The following is a 27,279-nucleotide window of genomic DNA, read 5'->3' on the forward strand; positions in this document are numbered from 1 at the left end:
TGTGTGAGTGTGTGTGTGTGTGTGTGTGTGAGTGTGTGTCTGTGTGTGAGAGAGTGTGTGTGTGTCCCACAGTCAGTAGGAGACAAACAGTACAAACAAGCAAATAACGAAGTAAAAGGTCCATTTAAAAGGTCAATAAAAACAGTTGGCTGATTTACGCTCGCATTTAAAATCAATTTAAAATAAAGCTGAAATGATGCACACCCTCCTCCCTCTTTATTCTGCGCTGTTCACGCCGGCCTCCGTCGAGGCAGACTCTATGCAGAAGACAAGACCAGTTCTGCAAAAAAAAAAAAGAGAAGAAAAGATCATTTAGAAATGTAAAGGAATTGGGATAAAGAGAGAGATGTCATTCCTGCTGGAGTGACGGTTCCCTTGTCATGCAATGAAAGCGTGTTTGCATTTGAATTTGAGTCAAGAAACAAAAGCATTTCCCGTTTGTGAATTTTTTAAAAATATCTTATTTGTCTGTGTATCCAGTCTGGGAAAGAGCAAAGCAGGCAGACCCATATTTAACATGGAGGCAATCCGTCAAAGGAGCGACCCTACCTTTGGGTGTGGGAGGAGGGCGAGTGGGTTTGATCAGGTTACTCTGAGAGAATGCCTCCACCATCCAGGAGAGGGCGCTGGCACAATACTCCAACTGAGCCACAGACAGAGAGGACATGAACACGGTGTGGCCAGCCAGAGACACAAATATCACAGCCAATTTATGTAAAGACAACAAATGTACTGTCATTTAAGAAGAGGGCATTCAAATGGAACAAAATGTCTTAAAAATGCTTGAGGAAAACAATGAATCTGAAGTTTTTTTAAAAAAAATTGGTTTTCCCGTATGTTTAATCATAATTTTCTGTGCAAGCGTGTATTAGTTAGAGCACTGCATATACAGTCGTGCATGTACAGATGTAGGTCTTTGTCTTTGCTGCTTCCCAAGTCATCTGAGGCCTTCTGTGGTTTGTGATAAACTAAATGAGCATGAGAAAACTAATTTCCGTAAATGTTTGTTGACACAAACTGTTTTTTACTGCTTGGAGATCACCCTTTACAGTGCAATGTGAGGGTGCCTCCTGAAATGTCATTTTCTGCAGGTACAAAAACAGTGGGAGGGAACCCCAAAACAGTCAGAAACAGAGGGGGGAACCCCAAAACTCACATCTGCTTCTACCAATCTCAGCCTTCGATCATGGTCTCGAATCTCAGCCATCTGCTTCAGTACACTGTCCACCCTGCACACACACACACACACAGCCACACAGGCACATGCATGCACACAGGTCAGCACCACTCGCCACCCGTTGCAGGAAGTGCACAGTTGAGTTACTTAGTGAGTGAGCAAGCAACTGGGTCACTGAGTGACTGAGTGAGTAACCGAGTCAGTGAGTGAGTGAGCGAGTGAGTGAGTGAGTCAGTGAGTGAGTGAGCGAGTGAGCGAGTGAGTCAGTCAGTGAGTCAGCGAGTGAGTGAGTGAGTGAGTGAAAGAGTGACTGATTGAGTGAGTGACTCAGTGAGTGAGTGAGAGGGACTGAGTGAGTGAAAGAGTGCCTGATTAAGTGAGTGGCTCAGTGAGTGAGAGAGTGAGAGAGGGACTGAGTGAGTGAGCGAGCGAGTGAGCAAGTGAGTGAGCGAGTGACTGAGTGACTGAGTGACTGAGTGACTGAGTGAGTAAATTACTTGACAGAGGTGCGTTTGAGTCTCTCAGAGTCGCAGTCTCTCTGTCTCTTGTGCTGGGCGGTCAGGAGGTTCTCCTTCTGGATGGATTCCCACGTCATCAGCCGGCTGGCCTTCCGCCCCCTAAGCTCCAGCACTGCAGACAGGGCGGGGACACAGAGCTCAGGATGTCCCAGCATGCACTGCGTCCCTCCAGGCCCAGAGGGCACACCCCTAACTGTAACCCTACACTCTTCCATCAACACATATTCCATTCTGCTTTGGGAAAGGACGTCTAGCGTGACCTTCTTTGGTTGCAATACAAATAGATGTTTGTCAGGGTAACACTACACTTATTGATTATGAATGGCGGTTCTGTGTCTTGTTGGTGATACTGCATGTTTGTATTCCTGAGGGAAACACTGGCGTTCTCCACTATGGGCAGGTCTCTCTGGAACAGTGACAGTAGCACAACGCGCCGGACTCTCACCGAAATGGCGGATCTTTTCGGAGGGGACCTTGCGGATGAACCTCTTGACGAAGAGGTGGAGGTGAGAGAGGATGATGAAGGGGGGGGCGAGGCAGGGGCGCGAGTGGTACTCCACAATCAGGTTGTAGCGTTGGAACTTCCAGTGGGTGTCGCTGTGCTCCTGGACTTTGGAGAACGTGTAACTGCAATGGAGGAGTACAGAAAAGCAGAGGTTACCCCAACTGACAGGCACCACAGAAATAAAAATAAAGATAACTGAGGGTACTCCAACTAATAGGCACTGCTAGAATAATTATAATGACAAAGAATGCTGTGGTTAGTCTAATATACACCTCAAGAATAGTGATAATGATGATGGATTCAGTGGTTAATCTAACAGACATCACAAGAATAAGGGCAATGACAATGGATGCCGTGGTTACTCCAAAAATGATAAGCGATTTTCAGTGAAGGGGGGATGGTCACCTCAACAACCACCACCAATGTGTAGCGCCCACCTGGGTGATGCATGGCAGCCATTTTGTGCCAGAACGTCCACAATACATCAGCAATTATTGAGCCAGATAAACTGGGGGGAATTCTGCCAGGCAGCCAGGGAACCCCTGAACTGATGAAGGGTACCAGAACACCAGGAGTGGGGCAGGGGCAGTGCAGTACCTGAACACCAAGAGCGGGAAGAGGGGGAGAGCAGTACCTGAACACCAGCAGTGAGGAGTGGGGCAGTGCAGTACCTGAACACTAGCAGTGGGGGGAGGAACAGTGCATTACCTGAACACCAGGAATGAGGGGAGGGCCAGCATAGTACCTGAACACCAGGAACAAAGAGAGGGGCAGTGCAGTACCTAAACACCAAGAGCGGGAAGAGGGGGAGAGCAGTACCTGAACACCAGCAGTGAGGAGTGGGGTAGTGCAGTATCTGAAAACCAGGAGAGGGGGGAGGACAGTGCAGTACCTGAACACCAGGAACAGAGAGAGGGGCAGTCCAGTACCTGAACACCAAGAGCGGGAAGAGCGGGAGAGCAGTACCTGAACACCAGGAGCGGGAAGAGGGGAAGAGCAGTACCTGAACACCAGGAGCGGGAAGAAGGGCAGAGCAGTACCTGAACATGGCGATGAGCAGGTTAAGCAGCAGGATGTTGGTGACCAGCAGGTAGACCACCAGGAGGACGATGACCAGCCAGTTGAGGGACGTGTCCATGCAGGGCTCAGCTCCTTCATCAATCAGCGCTCGGTCATATGTGCAGTTCACCTCGCCCTCCACCTTGGCCGCTGAGGAAGGAGGAGTTAGACTTCCAACAATCAGCACGTACACACACACACACACACACACACGCCCATACACACACACGCACACACACACACACACGCCCATACACACACACGCACACACACACACATGCACACACACGCATGCACACACAAAATCGCACACTCACACACACACATGCACACACACACACGCCCATACACACACACGCACACTCACACACACACACACACATGCACACACACACACAGGCACACACACACATATACGCATGCACACACACAATCACACACACACACAAACACTCACACACACACACACAATCACACACACGCATGCACACTCACACACACACACACACACATGCACACACACGCATGCACACACACCCGTACACTCACACACGCACACACATACACATGCACACACGCATGCACACACACACAATCACACACACACACGCACACTCACACACACACGCACGCATACACACATGCACACACACGCATGCACACACACAATCACACACGCACACTCACACACACACACACGCGCATGCACACACACACCCGCACACTCACACACATACACATACACACACACAATCACACACACACACACGCACACTCACACACACACGCACACACATGCACACACACACACACACGCACCCACACACATGCACATAGACACTCACTCATACACACACATGCACATACACACATGCACACACACACACACGCACCCACACACATGCACATAGACACTCACTCATACACACACATGCACATACACACACACACACACACACACACACACACACACTCATGCACACATGCCCGCATTCAAAGAAAATACCGTCTAAGTCCTCTAGGGGGATTTGCCCAAATATGTGAAGATAAGGCCGGTAGAACACCCTCCGCAGGATCCAATCAATGCGGGGATCATAGGCATACAGCAGCGCCTGATTGGCCACTCCATATGCCATCAGCCACACGGCCAGGAAGAACAGGAAGAAGAATGCATCCTTCATCTAAGAGAGGGGACAGGATACACAGAGTGGAGACAGAGGACTGAACCAAGCAGATTCATCACTGTTCACATCTCACACACATTACATATATGGCCATTGTAGTATGGCGACATTTGGCTTCAGTTGATGCTGAGTAAATCAGGCTCTCACCATCTTGCCCACTATGATGATCTTGGGCCCCAGCTGCTTGTGAACGGCAAATATGTGAATGAGCCTCAGGGTGAAAACCATGAAGTCGATGCAGAGGACGGCTCGACCGAACCAATAGGACCACGGGAACATTCTGACACAGAGGGCGAGAGAGTGAGAGACAGAGATGGAGAAAGAGAATGATTGAGTGAGTGAGACCGGTGGAGAAGTGTGGGGTACTGTATGAGCAGTGCAAGCCCCGTCACAGGATGGGAAAACCTGTTACCTGCAGCACAGGCCAAAGGTGAAGAGAATAATGGCGGTGAGGTCACACTTGTTCCATATGTCCTGGATGTACTGCCTCATCCGCTGGACCACTGTGGTGCTGCCCACGAAGAAGGTCTGCATGGGACAGATACAGGGCTTACCGCTGGGGCTAACGGCTAACAGATACACACAGCCTTTACTGTAGAAGCTAATGGCTAACCGACACACATAGCCCTTACTGTAGAAGCTAATGGCTAACAGACACACATAGCCTTTACTGTAGAAGCTAATGGCTAACCGACACACATAGCCCTTACTAACGGCTAACAGACACACAGTGTTGCAGTGTTCCAGTGCTGCAGTGTGCCAGTGTTGCAGTGTTCCAATGCTGCAGTGTGCCAGTGTTGCAGTGTTCCAGTGCTGCAGTGTGCCAGTGTTGCAGTGTTCCAGTGCTACAGTGTTCCAATGCTGCAGTGTGCCAGTGCTGCAGTGTGCCAGTGCTACAGTGTTCCAATGCTGCAGTGTGCCAGTGTTGCAGTGTTCCAGTGCTGCAGTGTGCCAGTGTTAGAGTGCCAGTGCTACAGTGCTCCAGTGTTGCAGTGTTCCAATGCTGCAGTGTGCCAGTGTTAGAGTGCCAGTGCTACAGTGTTCCAGTGTTCCAATGCTGCAGTGTGCCAGTGTTGCAGTGTACCAGTGTTAGAGTGCCAGTGCTGCAGTGTGCCAGTGTTAGAGTGCCAGTGCCACAGTGTTCCAGTGTTGCAGTGTTCCAATGCTGCAGTGTTCCAGTGTTGCAGTGTACCAGTGCTGCAGTGTGCCAGTGTTGCAGTGTACCAGTGTTAGAGTGCCAGTGCTGCAGTGTGCCAGTGTTAGAGTGCCAGTGCTACAGTGTTCCAGTGTTGCAGTGTTCCAATGCTGCAGTGTGCCAGTGTTGCAGTGTTCCAGTGCTGCAGTGTGCCAGTGTTGCAGTGTTCCAGTGCTGCAGTGTGCCAGTGCTGCAGTGTACCAGTGTTAGAGTGCCAGTGCTACAGTGTTCCAGTGTTGCAGTGTTCCAGTGCTGCAGTGTGCCAGTGTTCCAATGTTGCAGTGTTCCAGTGCTGCAGTGTGCCAGAGTTGCAGTGTTCCAGTGCTGCAGTGTGCCAGTGTTGCAGTGTACCAGTGTTAGAGTGCCAGTGCTGCAGTGTGCTAGGTGCCCTCCTCCTCGCTCACCTGCCGGATCTCCTCGAGGACGAGGGTGAAGACCCAGAAGTAGAGCACCACCTCTGTGGGGGCGGGGCCCTGAGGCGGCGGCGGTTGGAAGTCCACCAGTAACACGTAGGCGAACAGGAGCAGGAAGAGGAAGTACATCAGCACGTTTCCCAGAAAGGAAGTGACCGGCGCGAACCAGAACTCTCTCCATCGGCGAAGCACGAACGGGCGTTTGATGTTTGAGGGGGAGGAGCCTGGGGACAGACAGAGAAAAGTTACCATGGTAACAACAGACACCTCTAAAAGCAGGTGAACAACAGAACTTCACAGTCCTGCCCCCAAATGTGTATGCACAGAAAGGGACAGGATACATGGACCTTTTCTAACAGAGGAACCTTCTCCGGAATTTCTTGGTTTTCCACCTCCAGGAATGTGGGTCAACTTTACAACAGTCTGAAAACTATCGGGGCGGAGCTTGCAGCACTAAACATCGCTGATTGGTCAAACGCAATATTTGTGAGAATCAGCAAGCAGGCCGATTTTTTTAAATTTCAGCAACAGAAAAACTGCTGCATCCAGAGGGCTGGAAGTCAGTCTTCAATGGAAAAACAAAACCAGACAAAATCGTGGATCAATGTCAAGGTTCAAGCTTTGATCATTATAAAATTCCAAGTGGGCAACGGCAATGTCCCCTGGGGATAAAGCTCACTACTGCTAAAGACAAGACACTAAGAGAAAGCATATTATATGCTAATAATTTAATATGTAATGCCCTAATATTATATACTACTTGGTTAAGTAAGCACTGCAGTACACCATATGGACCCCGACCACCACATACTTCTGTGAAACTGCAGATCACAGTCAAGACCACTACTGTTCATCTCTCTGGATAAGAATGTCTGCCAAGGGCTGTAATGTATATAGCTCAGGAGGTAAGACCGATTGTCTGGCAGTCGGAGGGTTCCCGGTTCAAACCCCGCCCTGGGCATGTCAAAGTGTCCTTGAGCAAGACACCTAACCCCTAACCCCCACCTAACTGCTCTGGCGAATGAGAGGAATCAATTGTAAAGCGCTTTGGATAAAAGCGCTATATAAATGCAGTCCATTTACCATTTACCATGTAATGACAGTTACATATGGAGAGAGAGGGAGGAGCGTCTGATAGAGGGAGCGAATAAAGAGAGGAGAGGGGTAAAGGAGGAGAGCGGAGGAAGAATGGTGAGAAATAAAAAGTGAATATGAACAAACTCACCTTTAGCTCTGGACCTCAGTGCATTGTATTCTTCAGCGTCTTCCTCACTAGAGAGACAGAGAGAGGAGCGAATACAAACAGAGCTTATCGGCCGGTCTGATGGCCAGCACAATAGTGCCAGTTCAAGCCTCTAAGGAAGGGATCTCAAACTTGAATTCTAGAGGCCCCCTCGGTCTGCTCACAGTGTTTAATTTAAATCACTGATCGGTTAAACAGTGGCTGCCGATCGAAAGGAAACCACAAAGACCAGCGGAGACTGCGGCCCTCCAGGACTGGAGCTTGAGACCCCCGTCCTAAAAGTGGTGTGTTTCAGAGCCATGAACCCGCCCGCTTTTTGGGGAGGGTTCACTACCAGACCAACTCAGTGAAAGAGAGTTCAAGCTGAATACTCTGCATCAAACTGGAAAACACTTCCAAAAAAAACAGACTTCTGAGAACCTGAGCCATGTCTAAGCTGGCACATCCAGGCATGGCGATCACTACTAGGGTGCGCACTGTCCTTGGTCAGTATCAGAGCACCCTGGGACCCGTACAGCACTGATTGTCCTGAGCCCAAGACCTGCACAGACACACTGAGATGCGAGACATCCACAGATAGAGAGCAGCTAAAGTGGGCGGGGCAGGGCGGCGGCCGTTACGTTTGCATGATGTCAGCGAGGGAGAGGATGGTCTCCCCTCCGTCCAGGCTGTCGGTCTCTCGGGCCTGGGGGACGTCACTGGTCTTTCCCTCGTCCTCTTGACCCCTAAGGACGGAAGAGGGAGATATGTGGGGCAATCATTAATGTTAAATCAACACGCACACACATACTCACACACACTCGCATGCACGCGGACACACAAACACACACACGTTTGATGCATTTGATGTTTTGGGGGGGATGGCCCATGGTTTTATAAGATGTTAATTCTGTTTGTTGTAGTTTTGCTTATTGCAATAAAGCTCATTTGGATTTGAATTTCAGAGAGATGGAAAGAAAGAGAGAGAGAGAGAGAGAGAGTATATGTGTTCACTAAGTGAACAGTGGCTTGCCTGAAGGAGATGAGGTCGGTGTAGATGAGAGGAGGTATGAAAAAGCAAACGAGGAGTTTCCACACCTCCGTGCTCCTCTCCATGTCTCCCCACCAGATCTGAGACAGCAGAGACTGAGAGAGAGAGAGAGAGAGAGAGACATGAAAAATTTAAATAACTGAAAAATTGTCAAGACAACCAGAAGCCTCTGCACTCCCCATTACAGAACAAGAACTACTGGAAAAGCCGTTATCAAAATCAATGTACAGAGGAAATAAATGTACAATTAAAACAGGAAACAAACAAAACAACTTCTTCACTCGGGGGCATGTAGTGAGACAGCTCAAGTCGACATTTATATAAATGAACTGGAACAACCAGCAGCCCCTGCTCTCACCTTACTGGACAAAGAAATCTGCTTCTTTGCTCTGTGCAAAGACAAGAATAATGATTTTCCAGAAGAGATCAGGATCTCGAGAAATCAGACGTAATTTCGCACTACGGACAAAAAAAAGATATTGAATGCACTACAAGTTATATACACCTAGGATTAAAGAGGAGTGCCGCGAGGAGCTTCAACGTGGCAGCGAATGAACTTAAAGGGGAAGCATGCAGGGCTTATATACACCAATCAGGACTGAGTATTCCAGCCAGTAACCGAACCAACCGCACTCTATGGCGGAGAAGTGTGGGGTCTGCTTGCAAAGCAAGGTGATGCTAACTGGGATACGCGTCCGACTGAAACCCTCCGCGGGAACATCCGCGCACAGAAAAAAGCACCAAGCGATGCATGCAAGATCGAATTGGGCCAACATCCGCCACTCATTGACATCCAAAAAAAGAGAGCAGTAAAATTTTGGAAGCACCGAAAACACGGCGACTCCCACTCACACCATCACAAGGCCCGGAAATGCCAAGAGCCGGGGCCAGAGAAGAGCCTAAAGACAGCAATATCCCAAATGAACCAATCAGAGTCAACCAAATTATGACAAAACACAAACAAAATTACATTGACCATCGGAAAAAAATCAGACAGGAAAATCCAAGCAAATCGACATGCCATTTGGACCTAAAACGAGAACACACTGTGACTGACCACAGTGAAGAATTGCAAATCCAGAAAAAACACTGTACAGAAAAGTACAGACTCAGTGAGCACTACCTGTCTATAGAGACCGACCAACACCAGCAGACCTGACTGCCTACTGCCCTCCCCAGACTACATGACATTTTATTATTGTTTAAGGTCATCAAAGTCACACTATTTGCTCAGCTCTTGACACGTCTCGGTCGCCAGATGAAACACACGTAGCTTGTTGTCATGGCCGGAGAAGCAGCAGTGACACATAACCATTGCTATTTGTAAGTTCATACACACAGACAGAATTGTTATTTTATAAATAATACATAATTGCTTTTTTATTTGTTTTTTTTTTGTTGTTTTGTTGTTTCATTATTCATGATGATGATGATGAGTATTATTATTGTTACTATTATTATTGTTGTCGTTGTTTAAGTTGTTTTTTGTGTTACACAAACAATATGATTGTCAGTAGCTGTGTCAAAATATGGTTTGCCAATAAAGCAAACTGAATTGAATAAAAATTGAGAGAGAGAGAGCGAACTTTAAAAACGGCGGTACGGACCTGCACGCCGTCGTGGCTGAAGAAGCGGCGGGCGTCGGCCGCCATGGCCATCTGCATACAGGTGGCCTCGCCCCACACCGGGGACTTCCTGATCAGCAGCGTGAAGGAGCGGGACTCGCTGCTCTGGTAGCACTCACTGAACACATCTACAGGGGGAATAACACACTGAACACTCACTGAACACATCTACAGGGGGAATAACACACTGAACACTCACTGAACACATCTACAGGGGGAATAACACACTGAACACTCACTGAACACATCTACAGGGGGAATAACACACTGAACACATCTACAGGGGGAATAACACACTGAACACATCTACAGGGGGAATAACACACTGAACACATCTACAGGGGGAATAACACACTGAACACTCACTGAACACATCTACAGGGGGAATAACACACTGAACACTCACTGAACACATCTACAGGGGGAATAACACACTGAACACTCACTGAACACATCTACAGGGGGAATAACACACTGAACACTCACTGAACACATCTACAGGGGGAATAACACACTGAACACTCACTGAACACATCTACAGGGGGAATAACACACTGAACACTCAATGAACACATCTACAGGGGGAATAACACACTGAACACTCAATGAACACATCTACAGGGGGAATAACACACTGAACACTCACTGAACACATCTACAAGGGGAATAACATACTGAACACTCAATGAACACATCTACAGGGGGAATAACACACTGAACACTCAATGAACACATCTACAGGGGGAATAACACACTGAACACTCAATGAACACATCTACAGGGGGAATAACACACTGAACACTCAATGAACACATCTACAGGGGGAATAACACACTGAACACTCAATGAACACATCTACAGGGGGAATAACACACTGAACACTCACTGAACACATCTACAAGGGGAATAACATACTGAACACTCACTGAACACATCTACAGGGGGAATAACACACTGAACACTCACTGAACACATCTACAAGGGGAATAACATACTGAACACATACTGAACACATCTACAGGGGGAATAACACACTGAACACATCTACAGGGGGAATAACATACTGAACACATCTACAGGGGGAATAATATACTGAACACATACTGAACACATCTACAGGGGGAATAATACACTGAACACACACTGAACACATCTGCAGAGCGAATAACATACTGAATACACACTGAACACATCTGCAGGGGGAATAAAACACTGAACACATTTACAGAGGGAATAAAATACTGAACACATACTGAACGCATCTACAGAGGGAATAAAACACTGAACACATCTGCAGGGGGAATAAAATACTGAACACATCTACAGAGGGAATAAATTACTGAACACATCTACTGAGGGAATAAAATACTGAACACATACTGAACACACCTGCAGGGGTAATAAAATACTGAACACATACTGAACACATCTGCAGAGGGAATAAAACACTGAACACATCTGCAGGGGGAATAAAATAATGAACACATACTGAACACATCTACAGAGGGAATAAAATACTGAACACATCTGCAGGGGGAATAAAATACTAAACACATACTGAACACATCTACAGAGGGAATAAAATACTGAACACATCTGCATCTGGGAATACAGGCCCCTCCCCCCAGCTCACCGTGGGCCAGGTTCCCCCATACAGGGCCCTCCCCCTGCCTCACTGTGGGCCAGGTTCCCCCATACAGGCCCCACCCCCTGCTTCACTGTGGGCCAGGATCCCCCACACAGGCCCCACCCCCTGCCTCACTGTGGGCCAGGATCCCCCACACAGGCCCCGCCCCCCAGCTCACCGTGGGCCAGGTTCTCGAACCTCTGTGCCAGCTCCTTCATGGACTGCTTGGTCTCATTCTCCACCTCCAGCCTGGAGAGCTCCCTCAATATTTTACAGCCACTGAGAGCACTGAGCACAGACTCTCCCCCCTGGGAGAGAGAGAGAGAGAGAGCGGGGGGAGGGAGAGAGAGGGAGAGAGGGGGGGAGGGAGAGAGAGAGAGAGAGAGAGAGAGGGAGGGGGAGGCAGAGAGAGAGAGAAAGAGAGAGGGGGGAGAGGGACAGAGAAAGGGGGGATAGAGAGAGGAGGGGTTAGAGAGAAAGGGAGGGGATAAAGAGAGACAGAGAGAGGGAGAGAAAAAGATGAAGAGTATTCACAAACACACGCATGCAGACACTCATACATGCTTAGAATCAGTACACTTTTATTGTGGGTGGAGGCAGAGCTTCATTTCCTCACAAAATGTGGAAAACACAGTGAGGCAAGAAGACAGTACTTCTTTATTTACCCCTATATTTGAGACACTTTCAGAGGTAGAGAAGCTGCCATTCCTCTTGGGAATGTGTGGCTGCACAGTACATTGGCACTTGCCACAAACTGAGGGACAGGGAGTAATGTTAACACATAAGCAATGACACAGTACATATATCCGGATTTACTCCAACCCACTACACAAGGTTCTATATGTATTCTTCTCAATCTTTTTTTTGTATACTTTTCTTAATTATTGTTAAATGTATATATTCACTGTTGCACCTAATTTACACATGACAAGCTAACATACACAAATACCTCACACACGCACAGACACACACACACACACACAAAGTTGTATTCTGTTCATATGTTTATTCTATGTTTGTTGAGCTCTTTGCAATATGTATATATACTGCCATGCCAATAAAGCTCATTTGAATTTGAATGTGAATTTGAGAGGGAGGGAGAACGCCTGGGTCATCCCAGCTGGTCACGTGTCCCTCTCCCCCCACACACCCTGCCCCGCCCGTGGGAGTTTCGGGGGGCCAGGCCCCACTTACCATCTCCCAGAAGTAGATGGCCATGTCACTGCGGTTCTGCAGGATGGCCCAGATGAAGAGGGAGGCCCAGGGAGAGAGACAGCGCTGGTCCCGGTACGGGCAGTCACCTATCAACAGCTTATTCACCGTCTGAGAGGGTGGGGGGAGAGGGGGGGAGGGAAAGAGGGGGGGAGAGCAGGGGAGAGAGAGAGAGAGAGAGAGAGGGGGCAGAGAGAGACAGAAAGGGAGAGAAGCGGGGGAGAGGCGGAGGAGAGAACGAGAGGGGAGAGACGGAGAGCAAGACAGATCGGCCTTTTACCAAAACGTCAAACATCAGTCCACATTTACACCCTACACACCCTAATACAGCAAAACATCTAAATTAACAAGAGAAAAACAGGAGGAGAGGAGAGGGGCAGTAGTGTTGGTTCGTTTCCTATGCAGTGCTGTTGAGGTTACTGTTCGTCTTGGTTTTGCCTCTCAAATATCCATTGCTAATAGAACACTTAGCAGGTAGTGTACTGAGCAGTCAAAGAGAGGACAAATTAAACACTGAAACATTACCCACCGCCACAAAATCAAGGCGACACGGTGAGAATGAAAAGACTGAACTGAAGCTGTAGACGATGAGGAGGAGTCAGCTTACGAGACCATTAGAATCGGTTAGCATCGGTTAGCATCGAACGAGCCCTACCTTGAGGGCTTTCCTGGTGCTGGTGGACTGGTCCAGGCCCAGAGGACCGTAGTAGAAGGGCTGGCAGACGTCCCCCAGGATGTCCCATAACAGGCGAGACACCTGGAGGAGGAGGACAGAGGACATCAGGAGATTTGGGGGGGCAGAGAGCACACAGGGTCCAGTATCTGGAGCTCTGCACTGAGCTTCATTAAGCCCTTATATGACACACGTATAGGACTCTGGGTACGCCACATTCGGCAGGTCATCTTAGTTAGTGCTGTTATATGACACTGGGGAGGTCACATAAGTCACACGCACACTCACTCACCTCGTACAGACTGAGCTCTCTGACGGAGCTGGAGCCCAGCAGGGGGCTCTCGGGGGCCTTGAGGGAGATGGCGGGGGGCAGCTGCGCGGGGACGGAGGGCAGGGAGCCGGAGAGGCCCTGCCGCTCGCTCAGCCGCCGCTGCAGCAGCGAGTAGGCCAGCGCGCTGTCCGACAGCGAGCGGTACAGCCCCTCCAGCCGCCGGTACGTCAGGTAGTCCAGGATGTTCAGGCCGTTCTCCGTGAAGAGGCGCACGAACTGCGGCTTGTCGTTCACCAGGGCGTCCGTCATGGAGTCCTCCAGGTCCTCGTACTGACGGAAACAACAACACACTCGGGGAAAGGTTCCCACCGTCCGAGGCCATGCACTGGGCATTAAAGGGCAGTGTGACCCTTAGGGCTGTGATCTGCCCCAGCGTGGCCCTTAGGGCTGTGATCTGCCTCAGCGTGGCCCTTAGGGCTTTTATCTGCCCCAGCCTGGCTCTTAGGGCTGTGATTGGCTAGAATGCACGGGGCGCTTTGAGCGACAGGCACGGCGGCCATCTCACCCGCCACTGAATGTCGCCGTTGAAGAGCTCGCTCTTGGCGATGTCCACTCTGTTCCATGCCACGGCCAGCTTCAGCTCCTCTGTGTACTCGCTGGCACTGTTGGACACCCTCTTACTGGCTGATCAACAGACAGACAGGCAGACAGACGGACAGACAAACGGACGGACGGACAGACAGACAGACAGACAAACAGACAGACAGAGAGACAGACAGTCAGACGGACAGACAGGCAGACAGACAAACAGACAGACAGAGAGACAGACAGATAGACGAACAGACAGAGAGACAGACAGTCAGATGGACAGACAGATAGACGGACAGACAGAGAGACAGACAGTCAGACAGACGGACAGACAGAGAGACAGACAGTTAGAGTCACTGCCCTGTAAAGGTAAACATCATCAGTACGCCCCTGAGATCCACGTTCGATGAGGGTCGTGGTGTGCATGAGTACGCTGTATCTTTAACGGTGTCTTGTGCAAGTGCACGTGGTCAATCTACTCTTTAGAAATGCCGCAGCATTCTGGTCCAAGATTAGTTTCCCTCGGGGGAAACTGATAATCTTAATTTTAAAACTTCAGATTTTAATATTTAATCTTAAACCATTCAGCGTTCCATCGGAAGTAAAAGCATACCTGTCTGATTAGCAGTGAGAAACTCTAAGGACGCACAAAGATTTGTGCCCCATTCAACCAAGAAGAGGGCGAGATGACTTACCTCTGACCAGGGCTTTGAGCAGTACGGTGTCAAAGTCATCCGGACCCTCCTGCTCTCCGTGGTAGATGGTGATCAGGTCTCTATTCTGGTAGATACTGAGTGCCTGGAAAAGACAGGGGGGTGTAGAGGCACAGCTGACGTGTTGACCAGGCGGAAATGAAAGAGAAATGGTACAGCAAAGCGGAAACAAATATTCTGTCAAACTACGTTTCTTTAATATTTATGATTGTAGCATAGCAGCGGAATTAATGGACTGTGGCGGACAACCGGTATTTATTCTGATCAAGTCATCTGAACTGCAGTGAAAAATGAGTAATACGTATTCTACACAGAGTAAGTTTGGAGGCCTTTCATCTACCTGAGGTCTACAGGAAGTAAGAACTTCTCTCACCTGCTCGGTCATGTTCTCGATCTCCTTCTCAGGCACGGAGGGAAAGAACCTCCTCACCCTCTCCCGCACCCTCTCCTTCAGCTCCGAGCTGGAGCCCTCCCCCTCCCCTTCAGCGGGGGGCGAGGCGAGGGGCAGGGTGGAGAGGTCCCCTAGAACCTCCGTGATGAGGTCGGCCACCCCCCCGGACCCGCCCAGCACCAGCCAGGGCGTGGCCTTCTGCAGAGAGAGGTCCACTCGCTGCCAGAGAGGTGGAGAGAGAAAGGGAGAGAGGGAGAGAGACAGGGAGGGAGGGAGGGGATGGTCATTCCACCAGGACTGAGGCAGCTGAACTGGCCAGAGCTTAAGTGTCCAGATGATGCACATTACCTTCAGCATGGACTCATTCCCTGCAACCAGCATGCAGAGAACAGGGATCTCAATACTGCCACTGCCTGAGAGAGAGAGAGAGAGAGGGAGAGGGATAGAAAGAGAAGGAGGGGGAGAGAGACAGACAGACAGACAGAGAATGAGAGGAAGGGGAAGCACAGAGAGACAGAGAGGTTGGAAGGGGGAGAGAGAGTGAGAGACCAATATTTGCATACATATTAATATTTATATATATATGTATCTAATATACGTAATTAAAATGGGAGTCAATGGTGGAGTCAGCCAAGGTAAACTGATACAATCCCAGCAGTTTATAAACCTAAGGTAAATGTAGCTGGCTGGCAATAATGATAAAAACATTTAGACTGGTATTGCTACTGGGAATATAAGTAGTGTAGATCACTTTAGATACTCTAATCTTTTCCATTTATTTGTTGGGACATAGTACGATGCTTGCACACGACCCTGCAGGTGGCATGTCTTTTAAGGGATTGTTAGGGTGTTGCTTTATGCAAATCCACATTAACAGGCATGTGCGTTCAGTTCACGGACAATTCGCATCCATCATGTGATACAACGGGGATACGCACAAAATGGAAGGTCTGTGCATATTTCATGAATGAAATTAATTTTTTTTTTGTAGGAACCTTTATTAAGAAACAAAAGGAAGAATTTAAGAAAGGTTTTGTGAATGCTGCCCAATCACACTGAATGCAAAATACACAACAAAACACACATGACATCACAGAATAATACATTACGACACAACTACATGACATCACAAGAGTAAAACACAGAGGCCTCAGGTGTGATGTCAACAGGAAAAAAAACTGACCAAGATACTGGTGTCTGTATTCTGACATGCAGTACTTCCACTTACCAGCTGAAATGAATTTGCCTGATAACATGAAAATCCACAGGGTAGCAGCAAGGGCAAACAATCAAATTATTCCATATTAAACTACATTACTAAGGCAAAAAGATGTTATAAATGAGCTAAATACTGGAATACTTAAAATGCTTCCATCTTTAAGATATCCAACATACGATATTTTTTTTCATTTTATTATTTCCATTTATTTAGAAGTCTTCAATCAGGTTAAGATGAAAAAGAAGCTAAATATTATTTTTTAAATATATTATATATTTTTTTTATTTTATTGTTTTCTTTATATCCAGAAAATAAAATAGATCAGTAAACAAAAATTTAAACATTTCACAGATAATGAAAATTTTCTTTGTTTTGCTCTAATTTTATTACGTATGTTGCCAAAGCAAATACAACCATGAATGATTGCTCGATAGCAAATATATGGCAATTTTTACTATAAATGGTTTATAATTTTTACTATAAATTCATGGTTGTTAAAAATGACTATTTTTGCATATATTTTATTTTGAATATTTTGTCCAGTCAAACCAGAATGTGTGTAATGGTGTGGCTGTGCATAAAAATCATTATATGTTCAGATACACAAATTCATTACATGTCGCAAGGGATGCTGGGAAGTATGGTAATTAGTAAATGTTGTGCTCTCGGTTGTAATCCTGGTATCACGTCCCCAGGCCCAGTGTTTCAAAGTAGGCACTTCCTTTAACATTCATTGCACCAGAGACGGAGTAGCATACTAACAGTACTCTCAATAAGCAAAAACAATATTTATTATTTGTGAGCTCTAATTGGACACTTTATTTGTTCTTCCATTCGACAAGTTCTTCCAAGTGGTCCGAGTTGTAGCCAATCAAAGCACACTGCATTGTAGAAAGCTAAGTTCCAATTGCGGAACCTGGCCGGGCAGTAAACGAAATATATAAATGAATATAACAAATCACTATTTACATATATATCTGTTTTATATTACACTGTTTTTTTGACAGTACACTGATAAAGAAATCCAGCAAACCCAACAGCATTGCACCAGATTGTGTAGGCTAACCTAAAAACCAGAAAATATCCTGCATATAGGTTAAAGAAAACTCTCTCTCTCACTCACTCACTCCCTCACTCACTCACTCACACTCTCTCTCTGTCACGCCCTCACTCTCTCACTTACTCACTCACACACTCATTCACTCACTCACACACTCACTCACCCACTCATTCACTCTCTATCTCACTCACACACTCACTCACTCACTCACCCACTCATTCACTCTCTATCTCACTCACTCACTCACTCACACCCTCACTCTCTCACTCATTCACTCTCTCTTTGTCACTCACTCACTCACCCACTCACTCACTCCCTCACTCTCTCACTCTCTCACTCTCTCACTCTCTCACTCTCTCACTCACCCCAGATCCCGGTCCTCTGGTGGGAGATGAAGTCCTCCAGGCTGGCTCTGAACCCCGTCTCGCCCCCCTTCCGCCCCACGGTGCCGTCGTCCACCAGGAGGAAGGCCTGGTAGTTGTTGTCCAAACAGCAGGTGTCGCGGGAGGTGTTCTGTACGTAATACCTGGCTGGAAAGCTTCCCTGAAGCAGCGGGGAAGAGAGATCTGAGCATCTACTGCAGGCTGGACACTGAACACAAAGTCATATCACAACTGCCACATCACACAAGACAAGAATGATGTTACCGACTAAAGACCACACAGTCCACATTGATATACTGGCTAACAAATTAAACGCCGTTGACATTGACAATGAGCTGAGAATTGCTTGAGTGGGTCTGTCTGGTCTTTCAAGGTGGAATTCAATGATTGACATGCACTCTAAGAAAAAGGGGTTCTTTTGCTTGTCTCCATAGGGGCACCCTTTTAAATTTTTTATGGAACCCTCTATGGTGTAAAAACTTGAAAGACTGAACCATTTTGCCTGACAAAGAACTCTTGAACCTTGAGCCTTTTTGCTCAACAGACATGCCCAGTCTCTTGGTCACATGCCTAAATCACATGTACAACGAGAATAGCGCAGACATAGGCTAAACTGAATAATAAATAAATAATTCATATCTTTGTCTGTGTGACTCTCTTTTAGATGGTGTTTTGAGCAAAAATCATAGATGTCAGCAGGGGGCGACATTACGTCTGCTGCTGAGGTTGAGAACCGAAAGCTGGCCCCGTCTATGCAGTAGTGCTGTGGAGAATGAGGCTCCATCAGCCCCATGGTGGACTGAGCTAAGGGGTGTCAATCACAGACTTATTTGAACAAATCAAAGGGTTTTGTTCTCCGCAGCAGAGCACTGTGATTGGGTACACATTGATAAAGCACAGTCCCTCCTCTTTCGGATCTCAGTGGATGGGTCCTCACCTGAGGGTTCACCAGCTGTTGTCTGTTATGCACAAGGCCCCAGGGGGCGATTCCCAAGGCAACGACTTTGGTTTGGGAGAAAGAGGAGGCGGCGGTGCTGTGGTCTCTCACGGCTTCTCCCACACACCTCCCCACCCCCTCCCGCAGCCCTCCCGTCAAAATCCATGCACCTGACAGAGAACGAGGAGGAAAGAGCAGCCATGTTAGCAGGAGATAGACAACATACAACCAACAGCCTGCAGATAGACTATATACAACCGACAGCCTGGAGATGGACTACACACAACCAACAGCCTGGAGATGGACAACATACAACCAACAACCTGGAGATGGACAACACACAACCAACAGCCTGGTGATGGACAACACACAACCAACAGCCTGGAGATGGACAACACACAACCGACAGCCTGGAGATGGACAACATACAACCAACAGCCTGGAGATGGACTACACACAACCAACAGCCTGGAGATGGACAACACACAACCAACAGCCTGGAGATGCACAACAACAACAACCAACAGCCAGGAGATGGACAACAACAACAACCAACAGCCAGGTCAAAGCTTAGCGCAGATACAGAGATTTTAGAGATCATCAAAAGATAACTGTCACTTTAAAAAAAAGTATATTCACTTTGGTCAAATTTGTTAAAGTAAAACAAATTATTTTCACAATACTGTGCAGTGCAAGGCTGGTCTTTCAGGAAACAGGTGTTTGAGTCACACAAATTTCTATTCTTCATTCTTCAGTGGGTAGGTTCATTTAGAAACAGGACGTCCTGAGGACGTAATTTCAGTTAGAATGGGCTGAGGCACAAGACTGGAATTCTCTAAGCCTTGGTTCGGACTCAGGGGAAACCGAAATTATGACCTGGGGCCAGCAGTCATGAAGCATCGCAGAAGATTGGTTCTTCCATGTCCGTATCCTAACCTTATACCTTATCCGTTATGGGCTAGAAGGCAAAACTGATCGTGGTCCTACTCGGAGATGACTTATGGAGGCAGGCCCAGGTCTGTAGCGTTTCCTGGGTTAATGCTGCTGGTCCAGGGTGGAGTAAACCAGTCAAAAACCTGCCTGAGTTTGGCTGTGGGGCGTAAAACACATCCACCGTCTTTCAATGAAGAAATCACTGCATCCTCACATGCGCGAATCGCATGTGGAGAGCATGCGCACACGTGTGCTCACGGGAAGCCAGGGGAACAGGAGGGAGAGGAGACGCAGGACGAGAAGGCGGAGTCTGAGGGGGACAGAGGAGATGGAGGGCGAGAAGGCGGAGTCTGAGGGGGACAAAGGAGACGGAGGACGAGAAGGCGGAGTCTGAGGGGGACAGAGGAGACGGAGGGCGAGAAGGCGGAGTCTGAGGGGGACAGAGGAGACGGAGGACGAGAAGGCGGAGTCTGAGGGGGACAGAGGAGACGGAGGGCGAGAAGGCGGAGTCTGAGGGGGACAGAGGACGAGAAGGCGGAGTCTGAGGGGGACAGAGGAGACGGAGGACGAGAGAGAAGACAGAGGGCGAGAAGGTGGAGTCGGAGGCTCACCTGTTCTCTGTGCGGCCCTGACAAGCCCCTGTCTCAGCACCTCTCGAACCCAGGGCTTCACCTTGTCCCTGCCCTCCCCCCCCACCACCGACACCACCAGGTTGGGCGCGGGCACCCCCCAGTGGGCAGTCATCAGGGTGTACACTATCTCCGGGGGGGTGTCACAGGACAGGCGCAGGAACTGTAGGGATTAGGACGGGGGCGGGGGGGAAGCAGGGGCGTAGTCACATGACCAGAGGGTCATCACAGTACACCGACACACTTGGACGCACTCCACTAATAGATACTCTGAACAGCAGGGTGTATTGTAACACGCTAGATGGGCTTTATCCACCGAGTCATTATGACCTCAGGAACAGGGCCGAGCTGCGGCTCAAATGATGGAGTGATTGTGGCGTATGAAAAAAGAAGAGGTGTGGCTGTGTTCTGAGCCTAGGAGCTTAGCGCTGAGCTTAAGCAAGCAACGTGACCCTGAATGCACAAGAGGGGTAAATAGGAGAGTGTGCTAAATAATACAAGCATAACGGCAGCTACCTTCACATCATCGCCATGTTTGCTATTCTCCTCCCCGCTACGTTTGAGGAGTATCACAGTCGGCATGCACATAGCTTGGATTGCTCTTCATATAAATGTGCTTATGTGAAACAGAGAGAGAGAGAGAGAGAGAGAGAGTGTGCGTGTGAGAGAGAGAGAGAGAGAGAGAGAGAGAGAGTGTGTGTGTGTGAGAGAGAGAGAGAGAGAGAGTGTGTGTGTGTGTGTGTGTGTGAGAGAGAGAGAGAGAGAGAGACATGCAATACGAACTAAACCAGGATATAGCGTGTACAATGGTGCACTGTTTTGAAATAGACACCATCAGTCACGGTGTGAAATTTTTTTTTCCTCTTGCGGTAGGAATGCCCATCCCATCTCTGCACAACACTCAGTTACCCTGTATTCATCTGTAGTAACCTCTGTTGGCTCTGTACTCCACAATTTTATATTTGTAATCAAACAATTCACATGTGGTTAAAGTGCAGATTATCAGCTTTTTAAACTACACTTCGGTTCCCTCAAGTAGAAATTACAGCACTTTTTACACATAGCCCCCCCCATTTCAGGGCATCATAATGTTTGGGTTATCCTTTGCCGACCAGACCCTTTGCAATTACTGAGCTCACTAGTGCTGTCGTTCTTCTTAATGATGTTTCAAGCAGTGGATTTTGGCAGGCCTAATGTTCGGCCTATGTCTATGACTTTTTTTCCTCATTTCCTCATAATGGCTTCCTTGACTTCCATTGACTCATGTCAATGTTGACAAATGCCAGTAACACACTCCAAAGGCAATCAAAAGCCTAGAATCAAGACTAGATACTGAAAGATCTCTTATATCTGCACTTAGGAAGCAATTGAACACACCTGACTAATCAGAAACACCATTAGAAGCCATTTGTCCCAAACATTATTGTGACCTGAAATGAAGGGACTATGTATAAAAAGTTCTATAATTTCTATGCAGTGAAACTGAAATGTATTTAAAATATCCTTTAATAAAAGCTGAGAATCTGCACTTAAACCACAAGTGAATGATGTGATTACAAATCTAAAATGGCACACAGAGTCAAATGTGCTCTTTAATTCTTTGAATGTAGTTTGAGTTTGCCTGTCTAACAGATTTTTGGTCATATGTTTGGTGGATCTTACAGCCTTTTGGGTGTCTGAAGTACTGGTGGCTTTGTGATGAAGAGGAAGGAGTGATGGAATGAAGTATGTAGGGGGGTACGCACGTAGCTGTGTCTCTTCCCTGCGCCAGCGAACTCCAGCTCTCCGAAGGCGTCTGTGGGGTACTCTGAAGAGTGCTGGCCGCTCTCCCATTGGCTCACGATGGCTGCCCCGAAAAAGTCCCCCATGGCGACAGAGCCGTGCATCTCCCGCACGCCCCCGCACTGGCACAGAGCGCCATTACTGAGGGACAGAGGGACTGTATGTCATGACAGAGCGCCATTACTGAGGGACAGAGGGACTGTACGTCATGACAGAGCGCCATTACTGAGGGACAAAGGGACTGTATGTCATGACAGAGCGCCATTACTGAGGGACAGAGGGACTGTACGTCATGACAGAGCACCATTACTGAGGGACAAAGGGACTGTATGTCATGACAGAGCGCCATTACTGAGGGACGGAGGGACTGTATGTCATGACAGAGCACCATTACTGAGGGACAGAGGGACTGCATGTCATGACAGAGCACCATTACTGAGGGACAGAGGGACTGCATGTCATGACAGAGCGCCATTACTGAGGGACAGAGGGACTGTATGTCATGACAGAGCGCCATTACTGAGGGACAGAGGGACTGTATGTCATGACAGAGCACCATTACTGAGGGACAGAGGGACTGTATGTCATGACAGAGCGCCATTACTGAGGGACGGAGGGATGGTACGTTTTGACAAAACAATCAGCATTACACTGACTCTGAGGAAAAGCATCTGTATATTACATACAAACGGACAGGGCATTCAATATTACACAGAGGTAGTGCTTTAATGCAGCATGTATAAACATTGACTGGAAGGACTGTGCATCACACAGTTATGACACAACAAGGAGGAATTTACCTGAAGGAATCTTCAACAAATGTTGTGCACACCCTCTTTTTGATAATCTTGGGTATCCAGCTCTGAAATTTAAAAAAATAATTTTATTTAACATCTTTTTGTTCCCTGTTTTGCAGAATGCACGCATATGGCAGAACTCGCGAAAGGTTCGACACTGCCGCCTGTCCGCCCATACGAACAATGGGGCGGGGTTTTGGCTTGTTTTTTTCTTTTTTTTGTGTGTGTGAGTCTGGGCCAATGGAGTGCTTCAGCAGCGGTAACCCAGGGAAACCAGGCTGTCAAAGCCAGCAGTTTCCAGTTAGCAGAAATCCGACATAAATCCCACCTCGTCTCGGAATTCCGGAGCGCCTTGTCCTCCAGGTCTCTCCCCCTGCACTCCTCTCTTATGTAATGATGTGTCAGCAGTTATAGCATGATTTTAATGGCTTCATGGGTGTTACCGGAATGCAAATGATTTTTTACGTATATTTACGTAACGGATTTGCATCATAGTTCATACAGTTATTATCATTTAAAATATTTGCTCTATTCACATCATAGCTCTAGGCTGGCATAAATCAACGGGGATTCAGTGACTTGGGACTGGCTGGTGTGGGAGTGCGGCTCGTGTCGGAAGTAGGTGTGGATAACGGTGTCCGCAGTAGGACTGTAATGCTAGGCAGAGTGCTGCAGACTCCAGGTCATGGGGTTCGTTCTAGTCACAAATTTTCACTCCTTGCATCTGTTTCTCACATCCTTTCCTCGCTCCTTAGCTCCACCCAACAGAGGACAAGAGGAAGAGGGGGAGTGGGAGGAGACAGGGAGAGAGACAGGAGAGAGGGGGAGTGGGAGGAGAGAGGGAGGCGAGAGGAGGAGTGGGAGGAGAGAGGGAGAGTGGGAGGAGAGAGGGAGAGAAATAGGAGAGAGGGAGGAGAGAGGGGGAGAGTGCTGGAGAAAGGAGGAGAGTGCTAGAGATAGGTGGGGTGGGGGTGACAGTCTGGGAATGTTTAGCGAGGGGTGCTAAGTGGTAAGTGGGATTAGGGGGAGTTTTACCAACACCGCCAATGAGAGAGGGATGATTTGATGTGACTAGAGGGAAAGAATAAAGGAAGGAGGGAGGCAAAGAACTTGAAGAATGCAAGGAGTCATATTTCATGTATGGGAGTCAGGAAACACGGAGAGAGAGAAAGAGAGAGAGAAGCATGTGTTTAAACACATCAAGACAAGGGGGGGTTGGGGGACCAGAGGATCTGCAGTCAGCTGATAAACACAAGGGCTTGACATCAAACTTCAAAGTGTGTGGATGGAGATATACCATCCCATCATAACCCATCCATCCCATCACAACCTATCCATGCCAACCAAAACCATCCATCCCCATCCTAACCCATCCATCCCATCACAACCTATCCATGCCAACCAAAACCATCCATCCCCATCCTAAACCATCAATCCCAACCTATCAAACCCATCCCATCCCAACCCATCCATTCCATCCCAACACAACCCATCCCATCCCAAACTATCCATCACATCTCAACCCACTCACATACACAGGTCTGCACTGCGTGTGTGTGTGTCTGTGTGTGTCTGTGTGTGTGTCCGTGCATGCGTGCACATGCTGGACCTGGTTCTGCAATCTGTCTGTGAGTGTGTGTGTGTGTGTGTGTGTGTGCTGGACCTGGCTCTGCACTGTGTGTGTGTGTGTGTGTGTGTGTGTGCTGGACCTGGCTCTGCACTGTGTGTGTGTGTGTGTGTGTGAGACCTTGTTTTGCAGCGCGTGCACATCCATATGCAGCACAGCGCTTTGCATGTCTGCAGCCAGCGCGCGTGGACAACACAGCCTCTCATTACATTACATTACATTCATTTGGCAGACGCTTTTATCTAAAGCGACGTACAAAAGTGCATTTTCATGATCGTAGACAACTGCTGAACACGGGTTCAACTGCTGAACACTCTCCTCAGCTGATATCTCGTCTGATGCAAACAGACGCATATTTGTGTCAAAACTAACAGGAAATGACATCATGCAACCGTTTCGCACTCCTCCACACAACGTGATGGAGTGAGAGAGAACAAGTGCGTGGAGAAGACCCCATGGGCCAAGGCGTATTTAGAAGAATAAACCCCTTATGCACCCATTTGTCGCTTCGCTTGTCATCCATCTCCCGGTTCTGAGTGTCTGTGTGTTCTCTGTGCTCTGAATGGTGCACGCAGTATTGTATGCAGCAGGCATCTCTATAGCACACGGCATTCAGCCGAATTCATAACGCATCCCAGAGCAGGAGCGCTCGTCTCGGATCAGTTCTGCCTTTTAACTCACAGTGCAGGAGGCCTGGATAAGGTCGGGGGGCAGCTGATCCTAGATCAGTAGTTGTAGTCTGAGATGTCTGATTAACTTAAGCCCAAATTTCCCGCAGCAGTCTCCTACAGTCTGAGGGCCATTAGATGACATACAGGATGCGGCGTAAACGCTGGGTGGAGTGGATTCTACTTCCTCTGTCTGTTCTACAAAACGCCGATCTGCACCGTGGGCGAGAGTGCAGACCCACAAGTGTCGCGTGCCTGGGAAAAACGCCACGCTTTGCTTTGGATCTGCACAAGCCCGGAGAACAGCGCTTACCCATCAACATACAGTTCACCTGCAGGGCCTCGCCCTCTCCGAGTCAGTTAAGGGCGGGGGGGGGGGAGGGGGGGCAGGAACATTAAAACACAGTACTTTTTTAATGATAGGCTGACACTACGGTGTAAATAAGATCGGTGGATGTTTTACGAGATACTGGGTTTGTTTAATCCCAAATCCTCCAAGATATTCGCTATCGTTGGCCGAAAATAATTAATGATTCATAAATGCATAGATTCATCAAACCCGCGATAAACTGGTGGTAATAAATGGATTTCCGAAATGCGATTAAAACCATGCGGCAGAAAGTGCAAATTAACCACAAAAATTGATAGAGCGAACTTTGAGAGGAGGTCGTACGCTGAGAGGCAAGTTTCAAGGCCAATGGCATTCTTCATTATTGATTTACTGGCTGGGTTTTACGAGCAGAAGCGTTATGGCGAACACTCTTGTCCCACAGCACATCAAGCGCGCGGTGTGTCTGTGCGTGTGAGTGTGTGAGGCAGAGAGAGAGAGAGAGAGAGAGAGAGAGATTCCAACGTGAGTTTGAAATCTGTGCTTATTCAGCCGGTTCGACTGTGAATGACACACCTGGAAGCGCCCCTCTCGGCAGGTACGAGGTGTTGCCTACTCGTCAAATAGTAGGAATGACAACAGCAGACTCAAGTCAGAACTTGTCGCGACAGTCTGCTTCCAATGAGTCTACAGCCAGTGCATCGAACTTAATGCAAATTTTTCCCATCGGAATACATACGACCATCAGTCCCATATCAATATTGTTTATGCCAATGGATTAATATAACAAATTGTGCAAAGGCGACCCAAGCCCCCCTCAAAAAATAAGCAGAAAAATAAAATACATTCCGACACCTACACCCAGTCGCCAGGGTACGCGTCACAGCATTTGTTTTACGCTCCGTTGTGTTACTAACTCGTGTGCACAACCTATTATTTGTTGCCACAGCCTATTTTCTAACCTGACCGGATTCATGTATGGATTACAGGTTGTGCGTCCCACTTACGTATTGTCTGTATAAACACCTCATCTGTGTATAGGCAACAGCGTAAGCGTCATTTTCAATGGTATGTTACAGAAGTTTCTTGAAGTGCCACTGAAGACCTAAGGACAAAAATAATACTCCATCGTATACCCTGCATTCAATTCAGATGTAATCCGTACCTGGTCTTTTTCGGTTTTACTCGTTGCAGCTCGCCCCCCTTTTCCTTCTTTCTCTACCTCCGTTTCCTTCATTTTCTCTCCTTCTGTTGGTGTGTATGTTCTGGTATGTTCTGTGCAGATCGAGGTGATGTTGGTGATCGGAAAGTTGCGTGCGAAGATTTTAATTCTACGTCAAATCACAAACCATAGACTTCGGTGAAAAGTCGACTCAGAAAAGCCGCTTAGGGTACCGTTCGCCCCGCCTACACGCTGTCCGGTGTGGGAATCCAGTGGGAAGTATATACGAAGTTGCTGTGAAGTTCTGTTGGCTATACGGAACACGCACTG

At 48.0% G+C, this 27,279-nt stretch overlaps 1 protein-coding gene across 2 annotated transcripts; it reads right to left on the reverse strand.

The window, feature by feature from the left end:
* Positions 1–27,279, reverse strand: trpm4a (transient receptor potential cation channel, subfamily M, member 4a). 2 transcript variants are annotated; one of them, XM_035398170.1, is made up of 29 exons: positions 26,953–27,279; positions 23,168–23,229; positions 22,331–22,508; positions 20,568–20,748; positions 19,024–19,193; positions 18,069–18,246; positions 16,653–16,670; positions 15,773–15,837; positions 15,407–15,643; positions 15,016–15,118; positions 14,298–14,416; positions 13,754–14,062; positions 13,444–13,545; positions 12,771–12,899; positions 11,755–11,884; positions 9,932–10,077; positions 8,307–8,419; positions 7,915–8,019; positions 7,277–7,323; positions 6,043–6,275; positions 4,856–4,971; positions 4,591–4,723; positions 4,266–4,440; positions 3,241–3,409; positions 2,141–2,322; positions 1,675–1,807; positions 1,157–1,229; positions 550–643; positions 1–280 (listed from the first exon to the last, which is right to left on the reverse strand). In XM_035398170.1, exons 1-29 carry the CDS (start codon positions 27,022–27,024, stop codon positions 258–260), a joined length of 3,795 nt encoding a protein of 1,264 aa, XP_035254061.1. In that variant the 5' UTR covers positions 27,025–27,279; the 3' UTR covers positions 1–257. The 2 variants fall into 2 exon arrangements, with proteins under 2 accessions (XP_035254061.1, XP_035254062.1); XM_035398171.1 differs by lacking the exon at positions 16,653–16,670.

The sequence above is a fragment of the Anguilla anguilla genome, chromosome 17 (assembly GCF_013347855.1).
Source record: "Anguilla anguilla isolate fAngAng1 chromosome 17, fAngAng1.pri, whole genome shotgun sequence".
Classification (NCBI taxonomy): Eukaryota; Metazoa; Chordata; class Actinopteri; order Anguilliformes; family Anguillidae; genus Anguilla; species Anguilla anguilla.